Source organism: Schistocerca piceifrons, chromosome 4, assembly GCF_021461385.2.
Source record: "Schistocerca piceifrons isolate TAMUIC-IGC-003096 chromosome 4, iqSchPice1.1, whole genome shotgun sequence".
In the NCBI taxonomy this organism is placed as follows: domain Eukaryota; kingdom Metazoa; phylum Arthropoda; class Insecta; order Orthoptera; family Acrididae; genus Schistocerca; species Schistocerca piceifrons.
In genome coordinates this window covers 824,170,238-824,196,409 of record NC_060141.1, presented here as the reverse complement: position 1 = coordinate 824,196,409, position 26,172 = coordinate 824,170,238, and the positions used below count along the sequence as shown (strand labels likewise).

General features: G+C 38.8%; 1 protein-coding gene across 1 annotated transcript in view; it reads left to right on the top strand.

Annotated features, from left to right (window-relative positions):
* LOC124795226 (vitellogenin receptor-like) overlaps positions 1 to 26,172 on the top strand; it is a gene marked incomplete in the record, with an annotated part of 212,927 nt that overhangs the window by 164,266 nt on the left and 22,489 nt on the right. The window contains 6 exon segments of the mRNA XM_047259148.1: positions 6,539 to 6,690; positions 7,077 to 7,168; positions 8,975 to 9,212; positions 10,505 to 10,682; positions 14,496 to 14,614; positions 15,006 to 15,211. Coding sequence (XP_047115104.1) covers positions 6,539 to 6,690; positions 7,077 to 7,168; positions 8,975 to 9,212; positions 10,505 to 10,682; positions 14,496 to 14,614; positions 15,006 to 15,211 — 985 coding nt within the window.

The window sequence follows — 26,172 nt, the reverse complement described above, 5'->3', positions numbered from 1 at the left end:
GAATATTGTGCGTTTAAAATATCCAAGCAGTAAACTGTAATTGACTACACACAGAGACTTGACATATATCATTGTACCTGTTTTTGCAGCACAGGCACAATAGATAATTTGGGAGATGACTTCTATGTCACTCCTAGACATGAAAGAAAAAAGTACAAACTAAATAGATTACACAAAAAATATGTTCCCCCAAAGACCTAAACCTTGAGGGAAAACCTGAATCTTGGCCAGCAGAGGAGCTAACAGAGCATGAATCTTGGACACTGCACATTGTACTTACAGCTACTCTCAAAAATAAAATTCGTTACAGGGAGAAAGAAAAGAGTCAATCAGTCTGAGAGGAAAGATAACTGAGGTGTGTCAATACCATAATCTAAAACATACAGACCATATGTTCTATAGGGAAACTTTGATTTAGGGAAGTACAGGCAAAATAGAAGCTTCAGCTGATCCCATTGTCCCAACCAAGGAACTAAACTAGAACTTGATTTTAGCGATAAACGTCATTGAACCATAAGCAAAAAATAACTTGCTGATAATTTCACAGTGGTAAATGGCAGTTTGTCGTGAAAAATTGTCTTGATCTGACAACCTCGTCGAAAAATCTGTCAGATAAGCATTTACTATAGGACGGCATTGCAGTCCAGATGATCAAGCTTATTGTTGACCCACTACTGCTCATCATAACTGCTGCTCCCTAGACCCTGAAGCTCTGCCTGAACAACACAGCATAAACATTTGTTCTCATCAGAGCGAAAGCCTCTGTGTCGAGCACTACTACTCAGCCGTCTTATGCAAGTCCTTTTCAGTACGAGGAACCCAACTCTCCCTCCAGATATCAGAGAACCGAATAACAAAACCCAGCTTCAAAACATAGTGACATATTTATTAAACTAACAAAAATGTTTGCCTCAACGCACCCAATATCCCTTTACAGTTAATTACCATACCAGACATTCCTCATTTCCCAAATACTTTTTACTGTCATCTACTGTTGTTAATATTTTTAGCAATAGTATAGCTACCACCATTGCGGTTAGTTCTTAAGCAGTACTATTATTCTAAATTGGATTGGATAAATTCAGATCTTCTGTCAAATCATTTTCAATTTGATTTAATTTCATTACTACATATTGTGCAAATAAAACAACATAAATAAAAATCTGGACAGAAATGATTGGCATGAAGATGAGGAAGAGATAATAGTAGATAGAACAGAAATGAAAACATTAGAAGACACACAGTGTTTAGTGATAAATAGAAAAACAGAGAACTGATTAAAAATAAGTCTCTCACACTGATATCCAGATCTTTCAATTATATTAACAGATGTTGGAGAAATAAGAAAATCTCAGGTGAATGGAAATTAGGTACAATATTATCCAATTATGAGAGAGTAGATGAAAGTAATTGCGAAAACTAAAAGAGCATTTCTCTGCTAAACTTACGGTATTAATTATAGTCTGTAACAGCAACACTGAGACAAGCAGTAATTAATGAAAATATTCTGTTATAAGAGCAAAAGTGTTTTAGGATGCACAGACAATACGTTCACTATTAAAGAAATCATTGAGTAACACAGAGTTCAGTAGGAAGACACATTTACTATTCATAGACAATGTAAAGGTTTTCGATAAATATAGAAAAACTGTGGCTGATAATGAACAAAACAGGAACACCTTTTGTATGTTATAAAGGTAACTAAAAGCATGTACGGAGGAAGAAAAAACTCCAGTGCCGGAAATGGAAAATCAATGATTGGGCCAAACTTCGAGAGTAAGAGAAGGATGCAGTTTGTGTTCAATTCTTTTTTATATTTATGTTGACGACATGCTGAAGCAAGTGACAAGTAAATTAATATTTTCTACTTCAGCCAAAGGAATTATCTGTTTGCTGCTGATCAAATTGTGATTGGTAATAGTGAGAACATGCTGCAAAGAGCTGTTCATATTGTATCCATAACATCTAAGTTATACAGTCTGTTAGTATCTTCACAGAAAATTAAAGTTATGGCTTTTAGGGGCCAGCAGATAATTATCAGCAAAATAATGATGATTTGAAAACAAAGAGTAAACTCGTTCAACTTCTTAGAAAATACTATATCATTCATAACAGAAATGGACACACAGAAGTAGATAGAGAGATCAATTAAATTGATGGAACAATCAGTAGAGCGCTCAGAACTGAAGCAAGAAAGGAAACTGTAGCCGATTTCTATAGGACAATGGGTGTGCTGACTACAACATGTGGAGGTGAGTCATGGACTGCAACAAAAGGAAATGAATGAAGAATACAAGCATTGGAGATGTGCTTACTAAGAATAGTAGCTGGCTGCATTCTGTCTGACAGCAGAATGAGTGCAAACATCAGAAAAGAACTAAGAATGAAATGCTCAAATGTGCGCATAAAAGAATACGGAAACAACTGGAAGGACTATGTGACAAGAATGGAAGACGGTAGCCTATCAAAATTAATGATGATTGTATATAATAGAGGGAAACATTCCACGTGGGAAAAATATATCTAAAAAGAAAGATGATGAAACTTACCAAACAAAAGCGCTGGCAGGTCGATAGACACACAAACAAACACAAACATACACACAAAATTCTAGCTTTCGCAACCAATGGTTGCCTCGTCAGGAAAGAGGGAAGGAGAAGGAAAGACAAAAGGATATGGGTTTTAAGGGAGAGGGTAAGGAGTCATTCCAATCCCGGGAGCGGAAAGACTTACCTTAGGGGGAAAAAAGGACAGGTATACACTCGCACACACACACATATCCATCCACACATACAAATGTCTGCTTGTGTATGTGTGGATGGATATGTGTGTGTGTGCGCGAGTGTATACCTGTCCTTTTTTCCCCCTAAGGTAAGTCTTTCCGCTCCCGGGGTTGGAATGACTCCTTACCCTCTCCCTTAAAACCCATATCCTTTTGTCTTTCCTTCTCCTTCCCTCTTTCCTGACGAGGCAACCATTGGTTGCAAAAGCTAGAATTTTGTGTGTATGTTTGTGTTTGTTTGTGTGTCTATCGACCTGCCAGCGCTTTTGTTTGGTAAGTTTCATCATCTTTCTTTTTAGATATATTAATGATGATTGTTACGCAGTGGACAGAAGATATTTAGGAAGAATGAGGAATACAAGCAATTTCAACCAAGACGGTGAAACAGGCAAATGCCTAATATGTGCACAGAGAGAGAAGACACACATTAAAAATATTATGATGTTTTAAGTAACTGATTAGTTTTGTAATTATGTGTAAACCTCTTGTCTGATTTAGGGAGGATCCTAAAGGCATTGACCTGTTCAGATTAAATGAATAAATAAAAAAAATTAAACATACAAGGTGTCCCAGGAAGACTGCTCAATATTCAGGGATATAACACAAATGGTCATTCAAAGTGAAAAACTCCATATGGACAAATGCCCTAATCTGAATGGTTTCCTAGATAGAACATACTTAGTGTACACTCTTATTTATTTTGTTAATCAGTACACAGCTATTGTTCACGGAGCACCACTATAGTGTTAACGAAGTTGAGACAAATTATTTGATATCGGACACACGGTCTATGAAGTCGAAAAACTACCTCAAATTTCGTTTGAAAAGCTACCTGTGCCTCAGTGTGTATGCATCACCTGAGATTTTCAGAATTCTCTCACTTCCTTCTTGCAAACTAAAGAAAAATGAATAGGACTCTTTTATAGGAATTTTAAAGTAGTTTAGTTTTGTACTGTGACATGTTTTTGCTAGAAGTTGTGGATTTAGTTATTCAAGAAAAATGTACAAAAGCAACATTAAATGTATTGTCTTGGGAACCAGTTGGAATAGGGCATATGTCCATATGTAGTTTCTTTGCATCAAATGATCATACCTGTCATTTGCCTAGGTATTGTTCATTTCTCCTGAGACAACCTGTGTAAAAGCGCTATCATATATTTTAAAATAATTGTGTAATACACATACCGTTATTTTTGTAAAGAACAGAATCTGCTACAGCCAATTTGTGTGCTGAGACTCTATCGAGCAAGCAAGCAGCAAGCCGAATCACTGTGCCGAGAGCACAGAGAACATGTCGCCGTGTGGACTGCCGTGCGAGTGTGGTGGGGAGTGGAGAGCTACCTTGCAATCCGATCTGTAGTAATGGTGGGGAGCATGGAGCTAGTGAGCCACATTGTGATCAAGATCTGTGAGAGTGATGGGGGGTAGTGAGCTGGTGAGGCTGCTCGAGATCCGATCAGTAAGTGGTGGGGAGTACTAAGCTAGCAAGGCAGCTGGTGGTCTGACTGGTGAGAGTTGTGTGGAGGGCCGAGCCTCAGGAGGGGAGTGCTGCCTCGGTCGTGTCGGGATACGCTCTCACGTTGTCACGGCTGCGGACTGCAGCTTATGCGGTCGCTGACAACACATTCTGAGTGTGACGATATGTCAAAGGATAAGAAGTAATAGCTCACTGAAAAGTATATAAACATTTATTGGGCTTCTGAAATTTGAGATTTTCTGTACAAACCAAGAACAAAAATATTAATCTGAAAATGTTTTCTACATTAATGCAGCGTTCTGAATAACTGATCTTTCTTTATTTTCTGTTATAAGGCATCACATATTAGTATGATATGCAAATCAATATGTGCACATGGTCTATAGCACAATTTTTGTAGCTCGGGAAATGTTTTCTTCAGGATGTAGCATGGGGTGCCGTTGCAAGCGGCCTACCACAGAATTTTCACGTGCTCATTGCTGCCACCAGACACACATTTCAGATCAGATGATGAGCTATCATTCCCTTTTTTCGAATCGTCAATCATCCAGTCCTTAAAAGGAAGGATCCAGCTCTTAGGTTGAATTCAGGAGTGGACCGCCCATCTCTAGTGATGGCTATACCTGCGGGCTACCACCTCCAAAAAGAGCTGATTTAATCATAAATTTGCCATCTCATATTTCCCACATGTACAGGACACACACACACACACACACACACACACACACACACACACACACACACACACACACACACACCTTCCTCCTCCTCTCTCCCCTTCCCCCCCCCCCCTCCCTTCATGTGGTGGTGATTGCCATCATTTTCACAAACAGTTGATTACTGTGTCAGTATGTATCAAACAACATTGTAAATATGAACTGCTCTCTTTCTAATGTTTGTATTATATTCAGTTAACAGCTCATATGCATTGGGTTGTTTAATGTACATGTGGTTCTGAACCTGGGGTGGGCTCCTGCTAATTTAAGTTCCAGTTCACATTGTTTGAGGCTGCCTGGTCTGCTAATAGAATTCCTTAAAGGACTTCAATCTCATGTTCTGTCATGTTGGGACTGTTAGAAACCTCAAACCTATTAGTGACAGACTTCTTAAGGCTGTAGAGAAACATCCAAGCAATATGTAACTCTAAGATATATAAAATTTGGCATGAAGTCTGGTTATTGAAACCAGAAATTTTCAGGTACAGCACTAGTGCGTGAAATAAACATAAGCAAATTAAAGCCTAAAAATTAAGACTGGAATGTAAATCTCTCGTTCCTGGTCATGGGCATGAGCCAAAATGGAGAGTTGGTTGGCTCTGTCGTATTGACAGTATATTTTACTGTCATAAACTTCATAAAGTTGACTATGCAGTCCAGCTATTGAGTTCCAGATGACCATGACGGTCTTGCTAGCAGACTTCTCTTTTGCAGTGTCTTCAGGCTGAAGGCTGAAATGAAGCTGGAATACTTCTAAATTCTGATACACTGTCCAGTATTTCTTCTTTCAACACAAGTGTTTAATATACTTCATACATAAATTCTCAGATTGCTAGTCTTATCACCACTATTTAGATCCAAATATCTTCAACAATGGCATTACATTTTGACCTTAAATTACCTGCATATAACAAAACAATTTATCTGGCAATATGCTGTTGAAAGCTTGACTATGAATAAAAACAATCATCTTCAATCATTTAGGACTATAACCCACCATTTTCCGTCTAGTGGTATTAAACCTCACAGCTTTATTGAAACTGACATATTTGTCTATATTCCAGAAACATTTAATGCAGTAAAAACATTGACTCCTCCTAAAACAGTATTTTCCCTTAGAAGTTTTTTGAAACATGTAGTTAGTGTGACATTTTTGTATAAAATGCTCCCTCCTTAACATGTGGGACTGTAGAGTCTGAATTTCCTGCTAAGTTGTAAGCTGTCAGACTGAATATTATAAACAGATATTGATACTTTAATACTTTCTGACAGTATTTCTGCATCTACCCTTCCCTTCAATAAATTATCCAGCAATTGATAAAGTATTTGTAGATATAATGATACAGTCCAAAATGTGACAAAATTTAAATGTTCTTAAACTTACACAAGTACCACTGATTCACCACTACTTAATTTTAATTAATCACACTTGATGTTGCAAATTGTTGTAGTCATTATGTAAACTATCTGATTCCTCGCAATAAACATTATTTCATTACTGAGAGAAACTTAATGAAAGGTTTAAAACAGTGTGAAAGAGCACTAAAACTCCTTACTTTTCAGGGGAAACGGCAACAATTTACTGCCAGTCACTGAAGACCCACAACAGGACGTACGTGGAAGGGGTAGGTAACCCAACAGAGGTGGCAATAGACTGGATCACAAAGAACATCTACTATGTGAATGATGTGCCTGTTGGGCAAAGTGACATACAGGTGAGTGCAAGGGGGATGGAACTGATGCTCAATTTGGTTAAAACTGCTTGTCAGTTGATTCAACATCTCGTAGTAGTTCTAAAATTCAAGCACCCACCATTAGGCTGCCATCAAGTGTCGTGTCAAAGCATCGCTTCACTTGCAGTTATTAAGTAGTGCAGTGGGCGTGCATAATTCTGTAGCATTTCTGCCGGCTCATTTAACTCCTTTCAGTTCAGTGGTCTCCACTGCAACTGCAGCCCACTTTCACAAAAGTGTTGAGAGGTGCAGGCAACAGCCAATGTGAAGACACTGCAGCACTGTGTGAAATGAGTCAGATGACAAGTAGTTTCATTAACAATGTAGACCAGAACTGGTTTCTGACCAGTGTTTTTTCCCTTCCACAGGTGTGCCACCTGACTGAGAAGCTCTGTGCTGTTGTGGTGACTGCCGAACGTGGCAGTAAGATTGGCAACATTGCAGTAGATCCACTTGGTGGGTGAGTGTACCAGAAGAAATAGTAAATGTGCTGTAAGGTCTCACTATTTGTGTAAGATCAAGAAATAAAAAAAATGTTGACTTTCATACTGGTAACAAAACATTACTTCAGTCTCAGTTCTCCATTAGGAAAAGTAGTTAACTTTCCTGTACCTTTAACTTCAGGTGAATAGTTAGTGTTGTTAGCCATCTTATATGAAGTGTGCTTTATTCTCTACAATTTGTCCTATCTTTAGTGGGATCATTTTTTTTTACCCTAGCTGGCTGTTCTTGAGATCCACCTAAGTGCAAAAATGATTTTGGCCCATTCGTTGGAGACAGACTTATGTCTTATTCCAGCAGCCAGAGGTTTTTTTGTGTGTGTGTGTGTGTGTGTGTGTGTGTGTGTGTGTGTGTGTGTGTGTGTGTGTGTCAACATCTGTGCCATATAGTAACATTGTTATTATTCCATCCTGGATTTTCTATTGTTTCATTCTAATTCTCAAGTATATGATGTAGTGGAGGGTTTTCAGAAGATTGTACTATTTTTGGTATCAGTATCTTGTTGGGATGCAGTTCTCCTTAACATGTAGATTTGTGTATGATCACTGCAATAGTTAAATTTGTCGAAAAAAGAGTATTATAAAAGAGCATTATACAATACAACTTTCAATGCAATTGGTGAAAGATAGTAGGAAACACAAACAGCACATTTAAAATGGCAAAAATGTTAGTCTAGGTCACATTTCTATCACCACAGTGGGAGAAGTGGGTTTGTATTCATTCTTTTTGCTTTTTCCCAATCTACATAATGTCCCATTACAAATAGATAAGTAATAAGTTTGAAAGCAGTTGTGAGCTATCAGTGCTGGATTTGTGAACATGAGAGGTGTGACAATAAAATAATGTGACTTGCTGTAAGACATCTGGTTTCACACAAGGTAAATATTTAGTTGTCACTCTCAGTACTTTCTCTCTCTCTCTCTCTCTCTCTCTCTCTCTCTCTCCGACAGCATCACCCCCACTTCTTATAGTCGCACCTTCCTTCCTGGATGGGTACCCAAAAATGTTTATCATTCAGACGCTGTTTTTGAGAAATAACTTTTCGGTGGAGATGAGGTGAACTTTATTATGTTTGGTGTTTCATCTACAGATAAACCTACCAGTGGGCAAACCTCAAGTCTAACAAATAACTTCATGAAATAGCAGCCTGATGAAAATGTCCTTCACATTTGAGGATTGCAATGTGATAAACTTAATTTTAATGACATGGATCATTGTTGACTGAAATAGCAGCCTTGCTTCAATTTTGATGTGACCATGGCTTAATAAGAGCTAATTGGATTTAGCAGCTTCAGGAGTCATTTGTAATCGGAATCCAGATGGTCAGCAATACTCACAGAGTCGTAAAGCATTTGCAATAACAAATTCCAAAATGTTATACCTTTGACTTACGTGTTTTGTTTAGACAAAATAATAGGCAGATACTACTTTTGTGTCACCCTTCTAATTACAGTTAATCTCGTCTTATCAGGATGCTTGGTATTTCAGCACATGTTATAACAATGGTAAACACACAATCCTTAGTGCAACATATGGCCGGTTAAGTTGATGCAAATGCGACAAGTAAGACACAATGCCTGGACATGACTGGCTCAAAACTTGAACTCCCTGACTCTTACTCCTAGTGCTAGTGGTGCTTGACAACAGATTTTGCCTAACGTCAACTTGTGCAGGGTAAAAAAATTTTTATCGTCGGATAAGGTATATCGACCCCTTACAGGTGCCACAACAAAAGTACTCAATTTTCCTGTGTTCACTGTTCCAGATATCTGTTTTGGACAGAAATGAGCACTTTGATAAAAAATGGAGTGGCTGGCAGCATTAGGAGGGCAGACCTTGCCGGAGGCAGCAGGACAGTTCTGGTGCAGTCGGGCCTTGGTTTGCTGAGTGGCCTGGCTCTGGACACGGTGCGGCGCACCATCTACTGGACGGACACCTCCTTCCAGGTTGTAGAGTCAGCGACATATGACGGCGAAGAGAGGACAGCAGAGTTCACATCGGAGGTCAGATTCAGACCTGTTACACTAGATACTGGACATTTCATACAAGTAGTGTATAGTCTGGCACGTTGGGGACTGGCAGTCACAGGCCAGTACAGCTTTATAGTATTTTACTGAAAGTTCCACATCATCCAGGTTAATGTCGACTAGTCTGAATGGTTAATCAAAAACAGAGATAATCCAAGACGTGTTTCTTCTGGAATCCACTGGTTTTTTCACCAAATCTTTTGCATGTTACGTTTGAAAGCCCACACATAACTTAAGTGTTACTGGCTGGAAACCGAAAATTTATTCACAATATACACCTAAACTACACTGTATTTCGTATTGCATTGCTTTCAACTCACTTTTGGGAAATAATTGTCAAAAAAGAACGTACATGATGTAATGTTCAGGTCTGCATAATTTATTGTAAAGCTATAAGAATTTAAAGCTACCTTCCCAAACTCTTTTACTCATGAGATGCCTGTATTGTCTTCGTTTAGAGAGAATTCCATTACTTTTTAAGATGGCTGGTCTCATGCTGTTGCCCAGCTACAAAATTACACTTGGGCCTTCATCTAAAACACAAAACAACACATAAGCACTATGCATTAAAAGATGACTTGCGACACACTATTGTTACTGTAATCACACATACGAAGAATTCTTAAGACTTGGTTGCCATTGTTAACCTTAATTGATACTAATTGCTCAAATCAAATATCCACATTGTCAGAACTTGGTCTAATTGCCTGGTTGGCAAAGAACACGGTCTAGTAGATACAGTGTACTTACATGTACTCATTCAATGGCCATTACCAGCAGGTGAGAGACCAGAGGTAAATGTTTCATTTAAATGACAAACAGCAATATTGTTGGTTCAACAAACCATCACAGATCCTATTCCCAGAAACCTCTGTAGCCACATGGTTAGCTGCTGCTTCGGGTGCAAAAGGACTGGGGTTCAATTCCCGGTACCTTTCTGAGGTACAGATGTTGGCACCAGAATTCACTCAGCCCTGAGGCCAGATAAGCTGTTCAAATGCAGTAACAGTACCATCACCAGGATTTGTCTGACAATGGCTGAAGGAATTGATAACTTGCTGATCACACATCCCACAATCGTAGATGTCTCCTTGTACTGCATTACAGACTGTAGTCACAGATAAGCTTAAGGCCTAATCCCTGACTGGTATTAAAATTAAAGTACTTATTCCCATTTCAGTTGATATTTACATGAAATCTTAAATTTCTTCAGTTCATTACTGAAGCATATGCATACTTGGCTTTTTCAACCCTTCCTTATTCCACAGGTAAAGAGACCCAAAAGGCTGGTGCTGTTTGAGGATGAGCTCTACTGGCTGCCAGAGCATTCGGGCTTTGTGATGAAATGCAAGCTTTTCGCAAAGGTAAAGAGGTGTCGGAGCATCCACATAAACGTCTATGACGGAGACTACCTGACCATCTTGCAGCAGTCACGGCAGAGAGCTGGTGAGTACAAGGATGTGTGCATTTTGATCGTATTTGGGAGCAGAACCATGGGGATATGGAAGAAGTTGGTATATGTTAATGAGATACAATCAAATTGAAAATGTAATTTGTTTACTGTGTTTACAGTACTATCATACTGTTTAATAATATTAACAATAGGGAAAAGCTATATTGCTACTCACTACATCGAGAAATAATAGTCGTGGACAGATACAGTGAAAAATAGGAGATCAATGGCTTCTGTGATGAATAGGAATATATCCTTGTTTTCATTCCATCTTGGACGTACTGTTGTTTGATTCTACTCAGTAATGTGTGTTTATGCCAGATAAATTCAGCAAAGTGAATTAAAAAACAAGCTTTGTATCATTAGACAAGTTAAAATAGGTTTGGTTTGCATTCTGTTAGTAGCTCAATATGTTACCTCCACATATTTACTTGAAAGGCTTTCACATTATATTAAGAGCAGACAGGAGACAGGATTGCTTGTGTACTTTCACTTCAGTGCAGTTGAGGTTAAAGTATTGACTTAACAAAAGCATGCAACAAGAGTGCTTGCTAAGGTAACATGTTTGTGTAGAATTTTCACTAATTCTTGCTCGTAAAAATACTCTCCCTGATATCACTTAGGTTCCGCGGAAGTTAGCTACGATAGAATCTGTGTGAGGTGAGGGGAGCCAAAGTCTACGTACATTTGCATATTTACTAGTCACTGCAGCTCCTGTGTCCACTTGCATTTTTAGAGGTTTATTAAACACATGCAAATCAACAGTTTGTTTGGTAAAACAGTCACTGTAGAGATATAGTTTGTCCACAAGTTCTGCTGTGTCTGCCATGTTTGAAGTAGTTTTGCATAGATGTAATGTGGACTTCTTTTAGACACTTGTTGTAAACAACCCAATGCGTAGGGTACACAACACGCTCACTTTGGGTGAAGCAGTATGGGAAAGACAGAGGGGGTACACGGCCGCTATTGTAACGCGGCTTGTTGCTGCCATGGCTGTAACCGACGCTGCCCCATGTGACGGAGTCGAAGGTTGTACTGCTGCCATGACTCCCCATCACCCTGAACACTTGCAGCATGCCTTACAGGGGTCAACTGAGTTACTTCAAACACATTCCCCCCCACTCCCACCCCACCCCCCCCCCCTCACCCCCTCCCACCTCCTATAGAGCAATCTGATCGCCTGTGGCCCGTGATACTTCAAAGGACTGTGCTTTATTAAGCACATCTGTAAGTGTTGGATTCTCACATAGAGTTGCTGTTGCAATCTTTTCCCTAGCCGGGATTAGATGAATAACATGCACCACCTGCTGAGTGTAAGATTCATGATGGGTACTAGTGACAAATTTACAAAGGTTGCTCAACCTGTGTAATTCTGCAGCCCAGGCTTTGTAAAATTGGTTTGGGTGTTTCTGGCAATGGTAAAATTTCTACATGCATTGAAATGACATGCGTTCTGTCACAGTAACACGTAAAGAGAACTCGGACAACTATCAGTTTTGTACCAACACTTTGTTTGAAGGGCTAGACAGCAACTGATTAATGTAAGAGCAGCAGCAGTGGCTTCTTTAAAACAGCTGTTCTGTTTCCTAATACACTCGAGCAAGTATACAGTAATTTAAAAGCAATTTTCATTGTTTGACCAGGTTAGTACTACATATTGTTGTATATGGAACAGAACAGAAATACATTAGTGGTGATACAACAAATATAGCCGTTCCACCTTGTTATGTTTCACATAGAAGGAACAATCGCATTTCTTTATTTTTGTAAATTTATTGTGTTCCTGTTTCATGTGTTCATCATTGGATCTGTAGGACAAAATGTACAGGGTGAAAATTATTGAACTGTATGAAAAAAAAGTAAATCAATTAAAAACTATGGCGTGCACTCACTTTATTCAATGTGTAAACTTCACTACAGATATTAATATAATAGAAGGAAACATTCCACGTGGGAAAAATTATATATAAAAACAAAGATGAGGTGACTTACCGAACGAAAGCGCTGGCAGGTCGATAGACACACAAACAAACACAAACATACACACACAATTCAAGCTTTCGCAACAAACTGTTGCCTCATCAGGAAAGAGGGAAGGAGGGGGGAAGACGAAAGGAAGTGGGTTTTAAGGGAGAGGGTAAGGAGTCATTCCAATCCCGGGAGCGGAAAGACTTACCTTAGGGGGAGAAAAGGACAGGTATACACTCGCACACACGCACATATCCAGACACAAGCTTGTGTCTGTATGTGTGGATGGATATGTGCGTGTGTGCGAGTGTATACCTGTCCTTTTCTCTCCCTAAGGTAAGTCTTTCCGCTCCCGGGATTGGAATGACTCCTTACCCTCTCCCTTAAAACCCACTTCCTTTCATCTTCCCCCCTCCTTCCCTCTTTCCTGATGAGGCAACAGTTTGTTGCGAAAGCTTGAATTTTGTGTGTATGTTTGTGTTTGTTTGTGTGTCTATCGACCTGCCAGCGCTTTCGTTCGGTAAGTCACCTCATCTTTGTTTTTATATATAATCACTACAGATATTGGTATTCATGTTATGACATATTAGATATACTTGCCATCATTGACAATGATGTGATGCAGACAAATAGTGAAATTCTGCATGACGTGCTGAAGTGCTGCTACATCAATGCTGTTGATCACCTGAATGGCTGTTTTCAGCTCGGCAATGGTTTTGGGGTTGTTGCTGTACATCATGTGTTTAATATAGCCCCACAAAAAGGAGTCGCATGGGTTCGGATCAGGAATATATGGCGACCAGTCAAGGCTCAAGCCAGCTGTGTCTGGGTACCCTAGAGCCAGAAAGCAGTCCCCACACTGCTCCTCCAGGCCATCACTTTGCTGCTTTGATAAGGGCGTGCATGAACCACATCTTGTCAAAATCAGGGTCGCGTTGGATAATGGGAATGAAATAATCTTCCAAAACCTTCATGTACTGTTCAGTAGCCACTGAGCTATCAATGAATATCTCACAGGTTATTCCGTGACTGGACATTGCACACCACAGAGTGACCCATTGAGGATGAAGAGACTTCTCGACCATGAAATGTGGATTCTCAGTACCCCAAATGCGCCAGTTTTGCATATTGACAAACCCATCCAAATGAAAGTGGGTTTAGTTGCTAAACCAAAACCATATTCAGATTGAAGTCCTTTTTGTCAATTCTGTGGACAATAGTGTTGGTGAAACTCCACCACTGTTCATGACCCAGGGACTTAATAGCTCATGGGCTTAAATTTTATATGGAAAGAGATGCGGGTGTTCAACTATTCGTCGCAATCCCCTTCGCTTGATTCCCACTTTCTGGGGCTGGTTTGAAACACAGTGCATGTCTTCTCAATGGTTTCAGGCATTTCACCATTCTTGGATGACAGGCATTGCTGACACTGTCATTGCAAGCACTACCCATTCTCTCAAACTTGCAAATCAAATTCTTGATTGTTAGCACTCTTGGGCCAGTTGTTTTCAGCTTGAACTCGGTCCCCAACTTCCTTTGAGCTGCAGTGTGGCTGTTATTGCTTACATAGTAGGTCTTCAAAAGCACTATATGCTCAGGCACACTTTACCGTGACATTTTCATGTGCAAAGGGCCAACAAGGCTCATGCGCATGGGCATATTAATTCCCATCCTGCCTGCAGCTAGCTGTGCAGTTTGAACGTCCTAATGCAAACCTTTCAGAAGTTATGATTTTTTTTCCTTATGGTTTAATAATTGTCACCTTGTAAATCTAAATTATGTAATGTGCCAATACAAATATAGAATATAGTAATGCTATCTGCCATTGTGATTTGCAGGCACGAACCCCTGCGAGCATCACCACTGCTCCCATATGTGCGCAATCACTCCTCAAGGTGCCAAGTGCCTGTGTGCAGACGGGCAGATTGTAGGTGAAAACATCCGCTGCAAGAATGAGGTAAAGTTTCTGCTGGGGACACTCTCCAAACACAGTAGTCTGGAGTAGTGTCAAGCAGTCAGTAATGGGTGTGTGACAGCATGTTGGTAATAACTACAGCGCTGCAGTAATATATCAGAGAACAAGACCTACTGGTCCACTATGTAGGCTAGCTCATATTGACGGTACTAGATACAGGGAAACACAACCACTGTTGGTTCCAGTGCATTGTCGGCCCTGGGACGTGTACTAGTCCCTCCAACTCTCGGAAACTATTTCTGAGTACTTTCAGTTCTTGATATTGCCTGACACTACTGTGAATATTTAGCTTCTAAATATTTCCTATCCTGCTGGCACTAAAGAAATTTGTTAGCTGAAATGTGACATCGCTGAAAATTTGGAACGTTTGCAGGGTGCAAAGGCCTCAGAACCGCGATTTGTCCTCCCAGGAATTGTGGGTGGTTTGAAAACCACTACGGTTGCTGACTGGCTGAGTGAAAAGTCTGATACCTCTGTGCTGATAGCACTTGTGATTGTGCTGTTGGTGGTGTGCCTGGCGGCTGTTGTGTACTACATATACAAGAGGCAGCTGGTCACATTCAGGGACTTGGATTCAAGGTACGCAAAAATTGGGGAGCTTGCTAAATGTGGTTGAAAATTGTCTTAATGGTCTTTTCAATAAACAAGTGGAAGATTTGTGTGCATTATCGCTTTCTATTCTGAGAGAAAAGATTTTAAACCTTTATCTGAATAGTGGAATTTTTTCCCAAGCATTCTGACCTGTGGAACCAGGTAATAACACACACACACACACACACACACACACACACACACACACACACACACACACACACATATATACATTAATTTTTAATATGGATTACACGAAAGCAGTTTTTTCTTTGGACATGCGCAAATGTTGGTCACACTAGATGCAGTGTGACTTTGTCCTGCTTTTGCAGTGTTCATATCTGCAAGATCTTAAGACCTTAGTGAAGATAACCATTGTAACAGATGTCTACAACTGGTTTTGCCGGTGGAGTGTAAATTTTCATTTTTTTGTTTTCAAGTTGTTAATTTTTATAATTGTCACTTTCTGCATGATTATTCTTTCTCTCAGGTGTACCATTTAGGGATTTTCTTTCCTCTGCGATCTTTTCTTTACTGCTACCAAGAGTGCTAAAGTCCACAAAGTGAAGAATTAATTTGAGTCAATTTTCTTGTTTTGAACAAAATTTTAGGACACTCAATCTGTTGATCCAATGTCAACCATTGGATCAACAGATCGAGTGTTAAAAACTTTATTCAAAACAAGAAAATGTTCGGACAGTCAATTGCCACATACTCATGCTGCTCCTTGCCACCTTGTTTTTGCGTTTGCAAGTGGTTCTATTCCTACACAAGTTGATGCTAAATAACTTTCTGATTTTCTTCCCATCCCATCCCATCACAACAGACATATTAGTGGCAATAAACCCTTTGACCTTTCCCTTTTAATTTCACATATTTTATGTGATTCATTGTGATGGTGCCTATGGTTACAATTCCTATTTTCTGTATAGTCTCTAGGAATGGAATTGTAATAAAATATAGGTCAAAGTATGCAAAACATTCTGGGGCAATGTTTCAGTAAGTCTCAACACAAATGCAGAACCTAGACCCCTACTTCAGTCTCATAGTGGAGTGTTGTCACTTGGTAAATCTCAGTCTGTCATCATCCCTGAGGAAGACCCCACAACAATTTTTCAGTCCAACAGGCCTTGGTCTGTTCTTGACATACCGTTTCAGTGAACGACAACCCAAGAAGGCACCATTTGCTCATATGCAGAGTAAAAGTTATGATTCCTTGGCAACTTTTGGCACTGACTTCAGTGTCAATGACCAGTTACACTTTCCACAGCTTGTTTATATGCGCTCCCTCTGGAGTAGACTACGTGTCAACAAAATTAATGTTTTATCTGAGTCAGGGAAACCTGTCTCTACACAGGCACCCACTTAAAACTGATAGGGCCAGACCATTTTCCCAATACACAGGTAATCTAGGGTAAGGGATACAGCTCATTGCTAAGTTCATGTCAATAAACCTTAGTTCCACAACAGTGGTATTTATGGACGTCACTATCTTTCTTGCACTGTACATACATAGTATACAATGCACCTATGTCATAAAATTTGTCACTAAAGTAATCAGCCAAATACTGCTGTGATGTACCAACCATTTGTGGATTCTGAAATTTAGAAGTAAATGTCCAGACTTAGTTTATTAAGGTTTAACCTTTCTTAAGGTTTGATCTAAATGAATTCAAGCAGTCTATTATTTTAGGCATGTTCTGACAGTGAATCAGTGACACTAATCTGCATTGAGAATGATGTGGTTTGAATGCAAACTTCTGATTGTGGAACAGAAGCATTCTGCTTCAAGTTGGAACAGATAATTTGTTGTACCTCCTGTTATCTTCACCCCTACAAGCATCAGAATCATCACTGTCATCCACAACACTGCACGATGATATACTTGGCTGAAAATCGTCATCACTGGAGAGGTCGGTCACATCAGAATCCGCCAAAAATAAGTTAAATTATTTCTTCATCTGTTAACCTTAAAAGACGAAAGGATATTTTATTTGTATATAAAAATAAAAGCAGTACTATTAGCTCGTAAATCATAGGGCAAAAATTTACTGTACCTCCTGCATGTGAAAGTCGAGTTAGCATCAAAGCTTGGCAACATTAATTCCTAAGATGCACAATCATGCTACTCCAAATATAAACATTTACAAAATGTAACTGGCACTTCGTGCACTGTTTAGTCATGTTACATATGTTAAGTGAAACATTCTTAGTCTAAAGTAATGTAGCGTTACCTTAAATTAATGAAATGGAGGAAAACACATGGTACTTACCTCGCAGCACAGACACTTGGCTCTGTCTTCTCATCAAATTCTGAAGTTATCTGCTGCCGTATGTCAGTGCATTATGAAACCAGCAAGCTACCAAACACATGCCGGGTGCTCAATTATTGCAATACAGAGGGACACACACAAGTTATGTATTTGAGGTGCGCCAAATTTTAAATAAGACCTGCATGATCGTGCAGGGAAGGGTGCAAAAGGTTATGGACACATTAAACTTTTCAATATTTAGTTATTGAACCCAAACAAACATGATGCAAGTGAAGATAATTTATACCTCAGAGGAATTCTTTAAAATTGTAAGAACTTGTTAATGATACTCTTATGCAGAACAACTTAAGCTTGAGGCATGATGCTTTCTTAAAGTATGTTCACAGAATATTTTGCAAATAGTATCCACGTACCACTGAATGTACCTGCAAAACTATATCATTGGGTTGTCACTTTTTGTTTACAAATTTTGGTGTTTGCTATTTCATTAGTATTGTGTTTTATTCATCTCCGTGATGTACATTTGCAATCCATTTGGTTTGCGTACAGGAGACATGTCAAAAATTTATAAAACAATTACAATTATTTTTGCATTAATAAATAATAGCACTATAATAAATAACATCACTATAAGGATAACACATTGTACCCAGCTCAAATTTCCAGTTTGTCCTGCATGAATTCATCCACTAAGTAATGACACTTCAGTGTCAGTACCTCATATAGTTGTCTTTTAAGTGAACCTAAATTCATCTGCATCAACTTGTTCCCTTTTAATTTATTACAAATTTTCATTCCCATGTTTTGAGGTCCCTGGGCATACAGTCTGAGGCGGTGAGAGGGGAGCATAAAATTTTCTTTGTTTCTAGTATCGTGTGAATGGACAAAATGGTTTCCCTCAAATAATTCATGTCTGGTATACAAAAATATAATAATCTTTGTTTGTGTGTCTATCAACATACCAACGCTTTCATTTGGTAAGTTACACCATCTTTGTTTTTATATAATAGAAAGAAACATTCCACATGGGAAAAAAATATTAAAAACTATATATATTTACCAAACGAAAGTGCTGGCAGGTCGATAGACACGCAAACATACACACAAAATTCAAGCTTTAGCAACAAACGGTTGCTTCATCAGGAAAGAGGGAAGGAGAGGGAAAGACGAAAGGATGTGGGTTTTAAGGGAGAGGGTAAGGAGTCATTCCAATGCTGGGAGCGGAAAGACTTACCTTAGGGGGAAAAAGGACAGGTATACACTCACACACATATCCATCCCCCCACACACACACACACACACACACAAGCAGACATTTGTAAAGGCAAAGAGTTTGGGCAGAGATGTCAGTCGAGGCGGGAGTACAGAGCCAAAGATGTTATGGAAAGACAGTTGAGGTATGAGCGGCGGCAAATTGAAATTAGCGGAGATTGAGGCCTGGCGGATAACGAGAAGAGAGGATATACTGAAGGGCAAGTTCCCATCTCCGGAGTTCAGTATATCCTTCAGTATATCCTCTCTTCTCGTTATCTGCCAGGCCTCAATCTCCGCTAATTTCAATTTGCCGCCGCTCATACCTCACCTGTCTTTCCACAACATCTTTGGCTCTGTACTCCCACCTCGACTGACACCTCTGCCCAAACTCTTTGCCTTTACAAATGTCTGCTTGTGTCTGTGTACGTGTGGATGGATATGTGTGAGAGTGTATACCTGTCCCTTTTTCCCCCTAAGGTAAGTCTTTCAACTCCCAGGATTGGAATGACTCCTTACCCTCTCCCTTAAAACCCACACCCTTTTGTCTTTCCCTCTCCTTCCCTCTTTCCTGATGAAGCAACCGTTTGTTGCAAAAGCTTGAATTGTGTGTGTGTGTGTGTGTGTGTGTGTGTGTGTGTGTGTGTGTGTGTGTGTGTGGGTTTTGTGTGTGTGTGTGTGTGTGTGTGTGTGTGTGTGGGTTTTGTGTGTGTGTGTGGGTTTTGTGTGTGTGTGTGTGGGTTTTGTGTGTGTGTGTGTGGGTTTTGTGTGTGTGTGTGTGGGTTTTGTGTGTGTGTGTGGGTTTTGTGTGTGTGTGTGTGGGTTTTGTGTGTGTGTGGGTTTTGTGTGTGTGTGTGGGTTTTGTGTGTGTGTGTGGGTTTTGTGTGTGTGTGTGTGGGTTTTGTGTGTGTGTGTGGGTTTTGTGTGTGTGTGTGGGTTTTGTGTGTGTGTGTGGGTTTTGTGTGTGTGTGGGTTTTGTGTGTGTGTGTGTGTGTGGGTGGGTTTTGTGTGTGGGTTTTGTGTGTGTGTGTGTGTGTGTTTTGTGTTTCGACCTGCCAGCACTTTCGTTTGGTAAGTCACATCATCTTTGTTTTTAGATATATTTTTCTCATGTGGAATGTTTCCCTAGTTTTCTAAATAATGGTCGACATGATTCTTTGTGATTTGCAGTGCACATATTTCGTATGATTTTTTCTGTATTTTTAGTATCCGCACTATGTTTGTCGAGTTACCCCAATAAACAATACCATACCTAATAATGGATTCAAAGTAGCTTGTATATGCTACTTTTCGTGTGTCCATGTCAGTTGCAGTTGACAATATTCGCACTGCAAATGCAAAGCTGCCCAGTTTGTTTGCCAGGTATTCAATGTGTGCCTGCCAGTTCAAATTTATATTATATTTAAACGCAAGAATTTGACTGAGTCAACTTCTTCTATACCTGGTTGTTGTGTACAATCTTAATCTGCTCACATTTTGACTGTTTGGTTCTGAACTGCATCACGTGAGTCTTAGATATGTTTAGGTTCACCCCATTTAGCTGAAACCAAGTTTCTAAGGTACTGATCACAGATTTGGGATTTTTTTCTGAGTCCTGATCTTCAACTAAGACAGAAGTATCATCTGCGAACAGAACTGATGGGGAGATGATACTTAATGGTAAGTCATTAACATAAAAGAGAGATAGGACTGGGCCTAATATGGAGCCTGTGGAACACCCTGAGATATTTTTTTCCAATCAGAAAAATATTATGTGCCATTTGAAGAAATTCTAACTCTTTGCTTTCTGTTGGATAAGTGGGAGTTAAGCCATTTTAGGGCACTGTGGCCAATGCCATACTTTTCAAGTTTGTGAACAAGCAATGCATGGTTTACGGAAGCAAAGGCTTTTGTGAGGTCGCAGAAAATTCCTGCCACCTTATTTCTTTTGATAATGATGTTCTTATTTTCTTAATGAAACTGTTTACTGCGTCAATGGTGTTTGTACCCTGCTGAAAACCAAATTGATTGTTTAGATTAACAGAATATTTTGCAATGAAGTTTCGGATTTGTGCAACAGCATGTTTTTCAAATATTTTAGATAGGACTGGGAGAATAGAGGTATGACAATAATTTCCCATGATCTCTCTTGATCCCTTCTTGAAGAGTGGTTTGACCTCAGCACATTTCAGTACCTCTGGGAAACAGCCCTCTTCGAAACATTGATTTATTATCTGAGCTTGTGGGTTTGCAATTCTGTTGTGTACCACTTTAATAACTTTGGTGGGTATTCCATCCCAACCTGCAGATTTTTTGTTTCTTAATGTTAGAATTGCATTTTCTACATCCTCCACAGAAACTTTTGAGAATTTTGTAAAGTTTTCAGAGTTTTCGCCTAGGCCAAAGGGATTTACTTTGTTGTGATAATCTGTTGCATCAACATCAGACTTTGATACATTTATAAAGAATTCATTAAAGTACCCTGGTATTTGAGCTGGATTTACAATAGTATTTCCTTCAATGTCAACTTTTGAAATTTCTTGGTTACAGGCTTTAACACCTAACTCTGATTTAATGACAGACCACATAGCCTTTGTCTTATTTTTATGATTTAAAATTAGCCTGTTATTTACCGGTTGTTTTGTTACCTTGACAACTCTTTTAAATATGGTTTTATAGAGTCTAACATATTTAATGAAATCAATATCTTTATTATATTTTAGTTCTCTGTGCAGCTGCATTTTCCTTACACTGGAAATTTTTATGCCCTGGGTAATCCACTTTACTGTATTTGTTATTTTACTGCTGCAGAGTCTAGGTGGAGATGTTTCATGAAAGTCTCCAAGAAAACTGTTTAGGAATTTCTCAAAGTTTTTGTCACTTGAGTTACAATAATCAAAAGGCCATGTTTTATCTCTTAGCTTCTCACTAAATGTTGGCAAGTTTTCTTTGCTAAAGTTCCTGCTCATATGGGTTCTCATACGTGAAATGTTCCTGTGTGTCTGTGGCAGCTCAATGAACAATGCACAATGATCTGAAATACCTAGATCTAGACAAAATTTATACATATCTTCATATACATAATTAGTTAGAACATTGTCAATGCATGTTGCTGATTTCCCGTTGTCTCTAGTAGATTCAAACAAATTCAATTTGAAACCATATTGCTTTACTGAATCAGTGAAACTTGACGCATGGCTACTATCACATGTAATATCAATATTAAAATCAGCAGCTATTACAACTTTTTTCTTTTTTCCTCTGCAAAGGTCTTCTAGCATAATCTGAAGCTTAGATAAGAATAGTTGTCTTGTTGACATCCCAGAAATTCTGTATATTGAGATTATAATAACATTTGCTAGTGAGTCCACTAGTTCTACACAACAGCTCTCGGACACACATTCTTCATTTAAATAATTAAAACTGTTTCTGGACTCATAATTTATATAACTATGTAGAAGTATACATGAGCCTCCACGTGACTTGTTTCTTCTGCAAAAGCTACTTGCTAATCTGAAGTTCCCTATTTTGTTTAGAATTTTAATTGTGTCTTCAGTAAACCAGTGCTCATTTAAACAAACAACTTTAATATTTGCACATTCTGACCGAATGATTTCCAATTCATCTTTTTTGGAGCTTTTATTGTTAGAAGAACCAATGTTTAAGCCATTTATATTCCAGTGGATAACATACCTACTTCGACTATCACTTGCAGGCTTTAGCACATTTCCTTCCAGATAATGGTTTGGTTCTGTCTTCGTTAATGCTACACAAGTTTTTTCACCCCCATCACTACTTATGAGTTTCCCTTATTTTTTATGATCTGGCAAGTATCTACGAACATCTTACTGAATATTTTTGAGCCCATCCTATTCAGATGTAGACAATCTTTCGCAAGACACTTTGCACTTAGAAATTTGTTGGGATCAATGAAAACGACTCCTAGTTTATTGCACTGTTCTTTAAAATTGCTGTTTATTCTCTGCACACAGCTGTCACTCACAGATCTTCTGTACGCAATGCCACTTATTATTATTCTGGAATTCGGGTAGAGTCTTCTGGCCAGTCGGATGAGGTTTCTTGTGTGGTTTACAATTTCTTCCTCACTGTTGTTTCGAAGTGAATTTGTTCCCACATGGATAAAAACACCTTGAGTTTAAGACGTTGTTTAGGTGTGTATGCAATTGATGCGTCCTGATTCCAGGTCAAACGTGTATTTCGGGGTTTGGTACAACTATGTGATCTTAATAGGTGGCTCAAACAACGTTGCCTGCAACGAAGGGAATGATGCCATACAGTCGCTCAGGAAGAAAATATCAGCGCTTCATCAGTCTAAGGTATTTGTTGTGAACATTCCAAAGAGACATGACTTAATTCCACAGTCCTGTGTAAATGAAGCTGTCTCACAAACGAACTCTAAGTTAGCAAAGTTGTGTAAGCATTTTAAAAATACTTGTGTTGTAGATGTAAGCAGTTTTGGACGAGATTTATTTACAAGACACGGTATGCACCTGAACAGATCAGGAAAAAAAGCATTAGGTACCCTCTTAAAAACAAAAATATTGGAAGAAGTCCACAAATGTACCCCAAAGTTGGAACCAATCGCACTTGAATGGCCCCAACCATCAAGTCAGACTCGGTTTCAAACTCAAATGTTTCAGGAAATTGTTAGTAATGAATGTACTGTGTCTGTAGCTACCGATAATTTTTTAGGCAAAAGTTTAGATCTGTCTCTAATTCCGAAGAAATGACGATTTTTCACCAGAATGTGGGAGGAATTGGTAATAAAGTAAATGACATTACTGTTCTGTTAGAGGAACCACAAGGAATAAAAGATACTGATGTATTATGTTTTAGTGAACATCATGTGAAGGATATTGAAAGGTTGCAACTAAGTGGTTACTGTCAGGCAACGCATTACTCTAGAACCATCATGGAAAAAGGTGGAGTGGTAATTTATGTAAAAAACAACATAGCTTACAATGCATTAGATTTAAAGAGCCATTGTATAGAGCAACAAATTGAAGTATGTGGTGTTGAGATTACTGTAAATGACTTCACGGCTGTAGTGTTAGCACTGTATAGATCTCCCTCAGGGAATTTGAATGTATTTCTTAAGCACTTAGATTCTTTATTATCCATTCTGTACTCAAAGTCCAAGAACTTGATAATTACTGGTGACTTTAATGTTGATTTCCTAAATGAGAGCAATAGTAAAGCTGATTTAGTACATTTAATGGAGTCTTATAATCTGATGGCAATAGTAGATTTCCCAACTAGGATTACTGTTAACAGTAAAAGTCTGATAGATAATATATTTATAGATAAGTCTACATGGAATGAGATCACTGTACATCCAATCACTGGCCTTTCTGATCATGGTGGTCAATTGCTTAGGCTCAATTACATCAGTGTGTGCAACAGTTCCGAGCATTCTTGGAAATCTTTTAGAATAATAAATGAACAGGGCCTTAAAAAATTCAATGATAGCCTAAAAGAGATAGACTGGAGCCGAGTTTATAGGGAAACAGATGTAAACAAAAAGTACAATTCATTTTCAAATGAATTCATGTCTGTATTTGAGTCCATCTTTCCCAAAAAAGTAGTTAGAAATAGTCATATAGGCAATGCCAAGACGTCTTGGATCACTACAGGGATAATAACATCTTGTAGAACAAAGAGGATGTTATACAGTTCTCTCAGGACTTGTAATGATCCAAAGAAACGACAACACTACAAACTTTACTGTAGCATTCTCAAGAAGGTTATAAATAAATCTAAAAGTATGTGCATAAAATCAGAAATTGAAAGCTCAGAAAATAAAATTAAAACTATATGGAATGTAATAAAGAGGGAAACTGGCAGGACAACAGGGAACATGTCTCAGGTAGAGATTAATACAGGGGACAGTATCATAAAGAAACCTGAGTTGGTTGCAGAAATATTTAATAACCACTTTTTGAGAGCAGCAGAGAAGACAGGCTGTAATGGTTCTATGGAAGAATCATTGTCCCTCTTACAGAAAGCTATTAGCAACAGAATCCCACAGTTATCCTTACTTCCAGTTACTGTAAGCGAAGTCATAAGAGTAATTAGATCATTAAAAAATAAAAATTCTGCTGGTGTGGACAATATTTCTAGTAAAATACTGAAACACTGTTATAAATTTGTTAGTCCCGTCTTATGCAACATATTCAATGCATCCCTACAAGATGGGATTGTCCCTGACAGACTTAAGTTGGCTGTAGTGACTCCTCTCTTTAAAAAAGGGGATAAAAGCATTGTTACAAACTATCGCCCAATATCCCTATTAACTACCTTCTCGAAAATTCTAGAAAAACTCATGCACAGGAGGATTGTAGACCATCTCAACATCCACAGTATCTTAAGCAAAAATCAGTTTGGGTTTCGTGCCGGTCTTTGTACTGAACAGGCAATATTCTCTTTCAGCAACCAAGTTTTGGAAGCCATTAACAAAAAAATGTCTCCAGTGGGTATTTTTTGTGATCTTACGAAGGCCTTTGACTGTGTAAACCACCAGGTTCTTTGGAAAAGGCAGAATACTATGGTTTAGGTGGTACTGTTGGCTTGTGGCTACAATCATATCTACAGGATCGGAAGCAGACTGTAATGCTAAATGGCTCTTCTGGAGAACCTGCCTCGTCTGAATGGGGCACGATAACGTGTGGTGTGCCTCAAGGCTCCGTTTTGGGCCCACTGCTTTTCCTCATCTTTATTAATGATCTTCCTCTTTGTTCTGAGACAAACAGCAAATTTACCCTGTTTGCCGATGATACCACAATTCTAATTGACGATTGGATTGATCATGATCTTGAAAAAACTACAAATACTGTTTTTAATGACATCTTAAATTGGTTCTCCTCAAATGGTCTCTCGCTCAATGCAGATAAAACTCATTATATGAGGTTCCATACATCACAAAGTAATCCCGATGAAATTAACATAAAATGTAGAGATCAACCAATACAGAAAGTTGAAGACACAAAATTCCTGGGTGCTTACATAGACAGTAAATGTAATTGGTCGGTTCACATTCTTCATCTATGTAAAAAACTTAGCTCGGCAACATTTGCATTACGGGTAATTTCTTCAGTGGCTGAAGTTGACACTATTAAGGTTGCCTACTTTGGCTACTTCCACTCATTGATGTCATATGCTATCATATTCTGGGGGAACCAACCACTTGCAAAAAAAGTTTTCACCATCCAAAAAAAAGCAATCAGAATAATGTGTGGGGTCCATCAAAGACACTCTTGCAGGCACTTGTTTCGGAAGATAGGTATCCTAACAACTGCCTCACAGTATATTTTTTCCTTGCTGACCTTTGTGTGCAAAAATTATTCCATCTACCAAAACAACAGTAAATTCCATGGTTATAATACCAGAAACAAAAACAATCTACATTTAGAAATGAAACGTCTCACT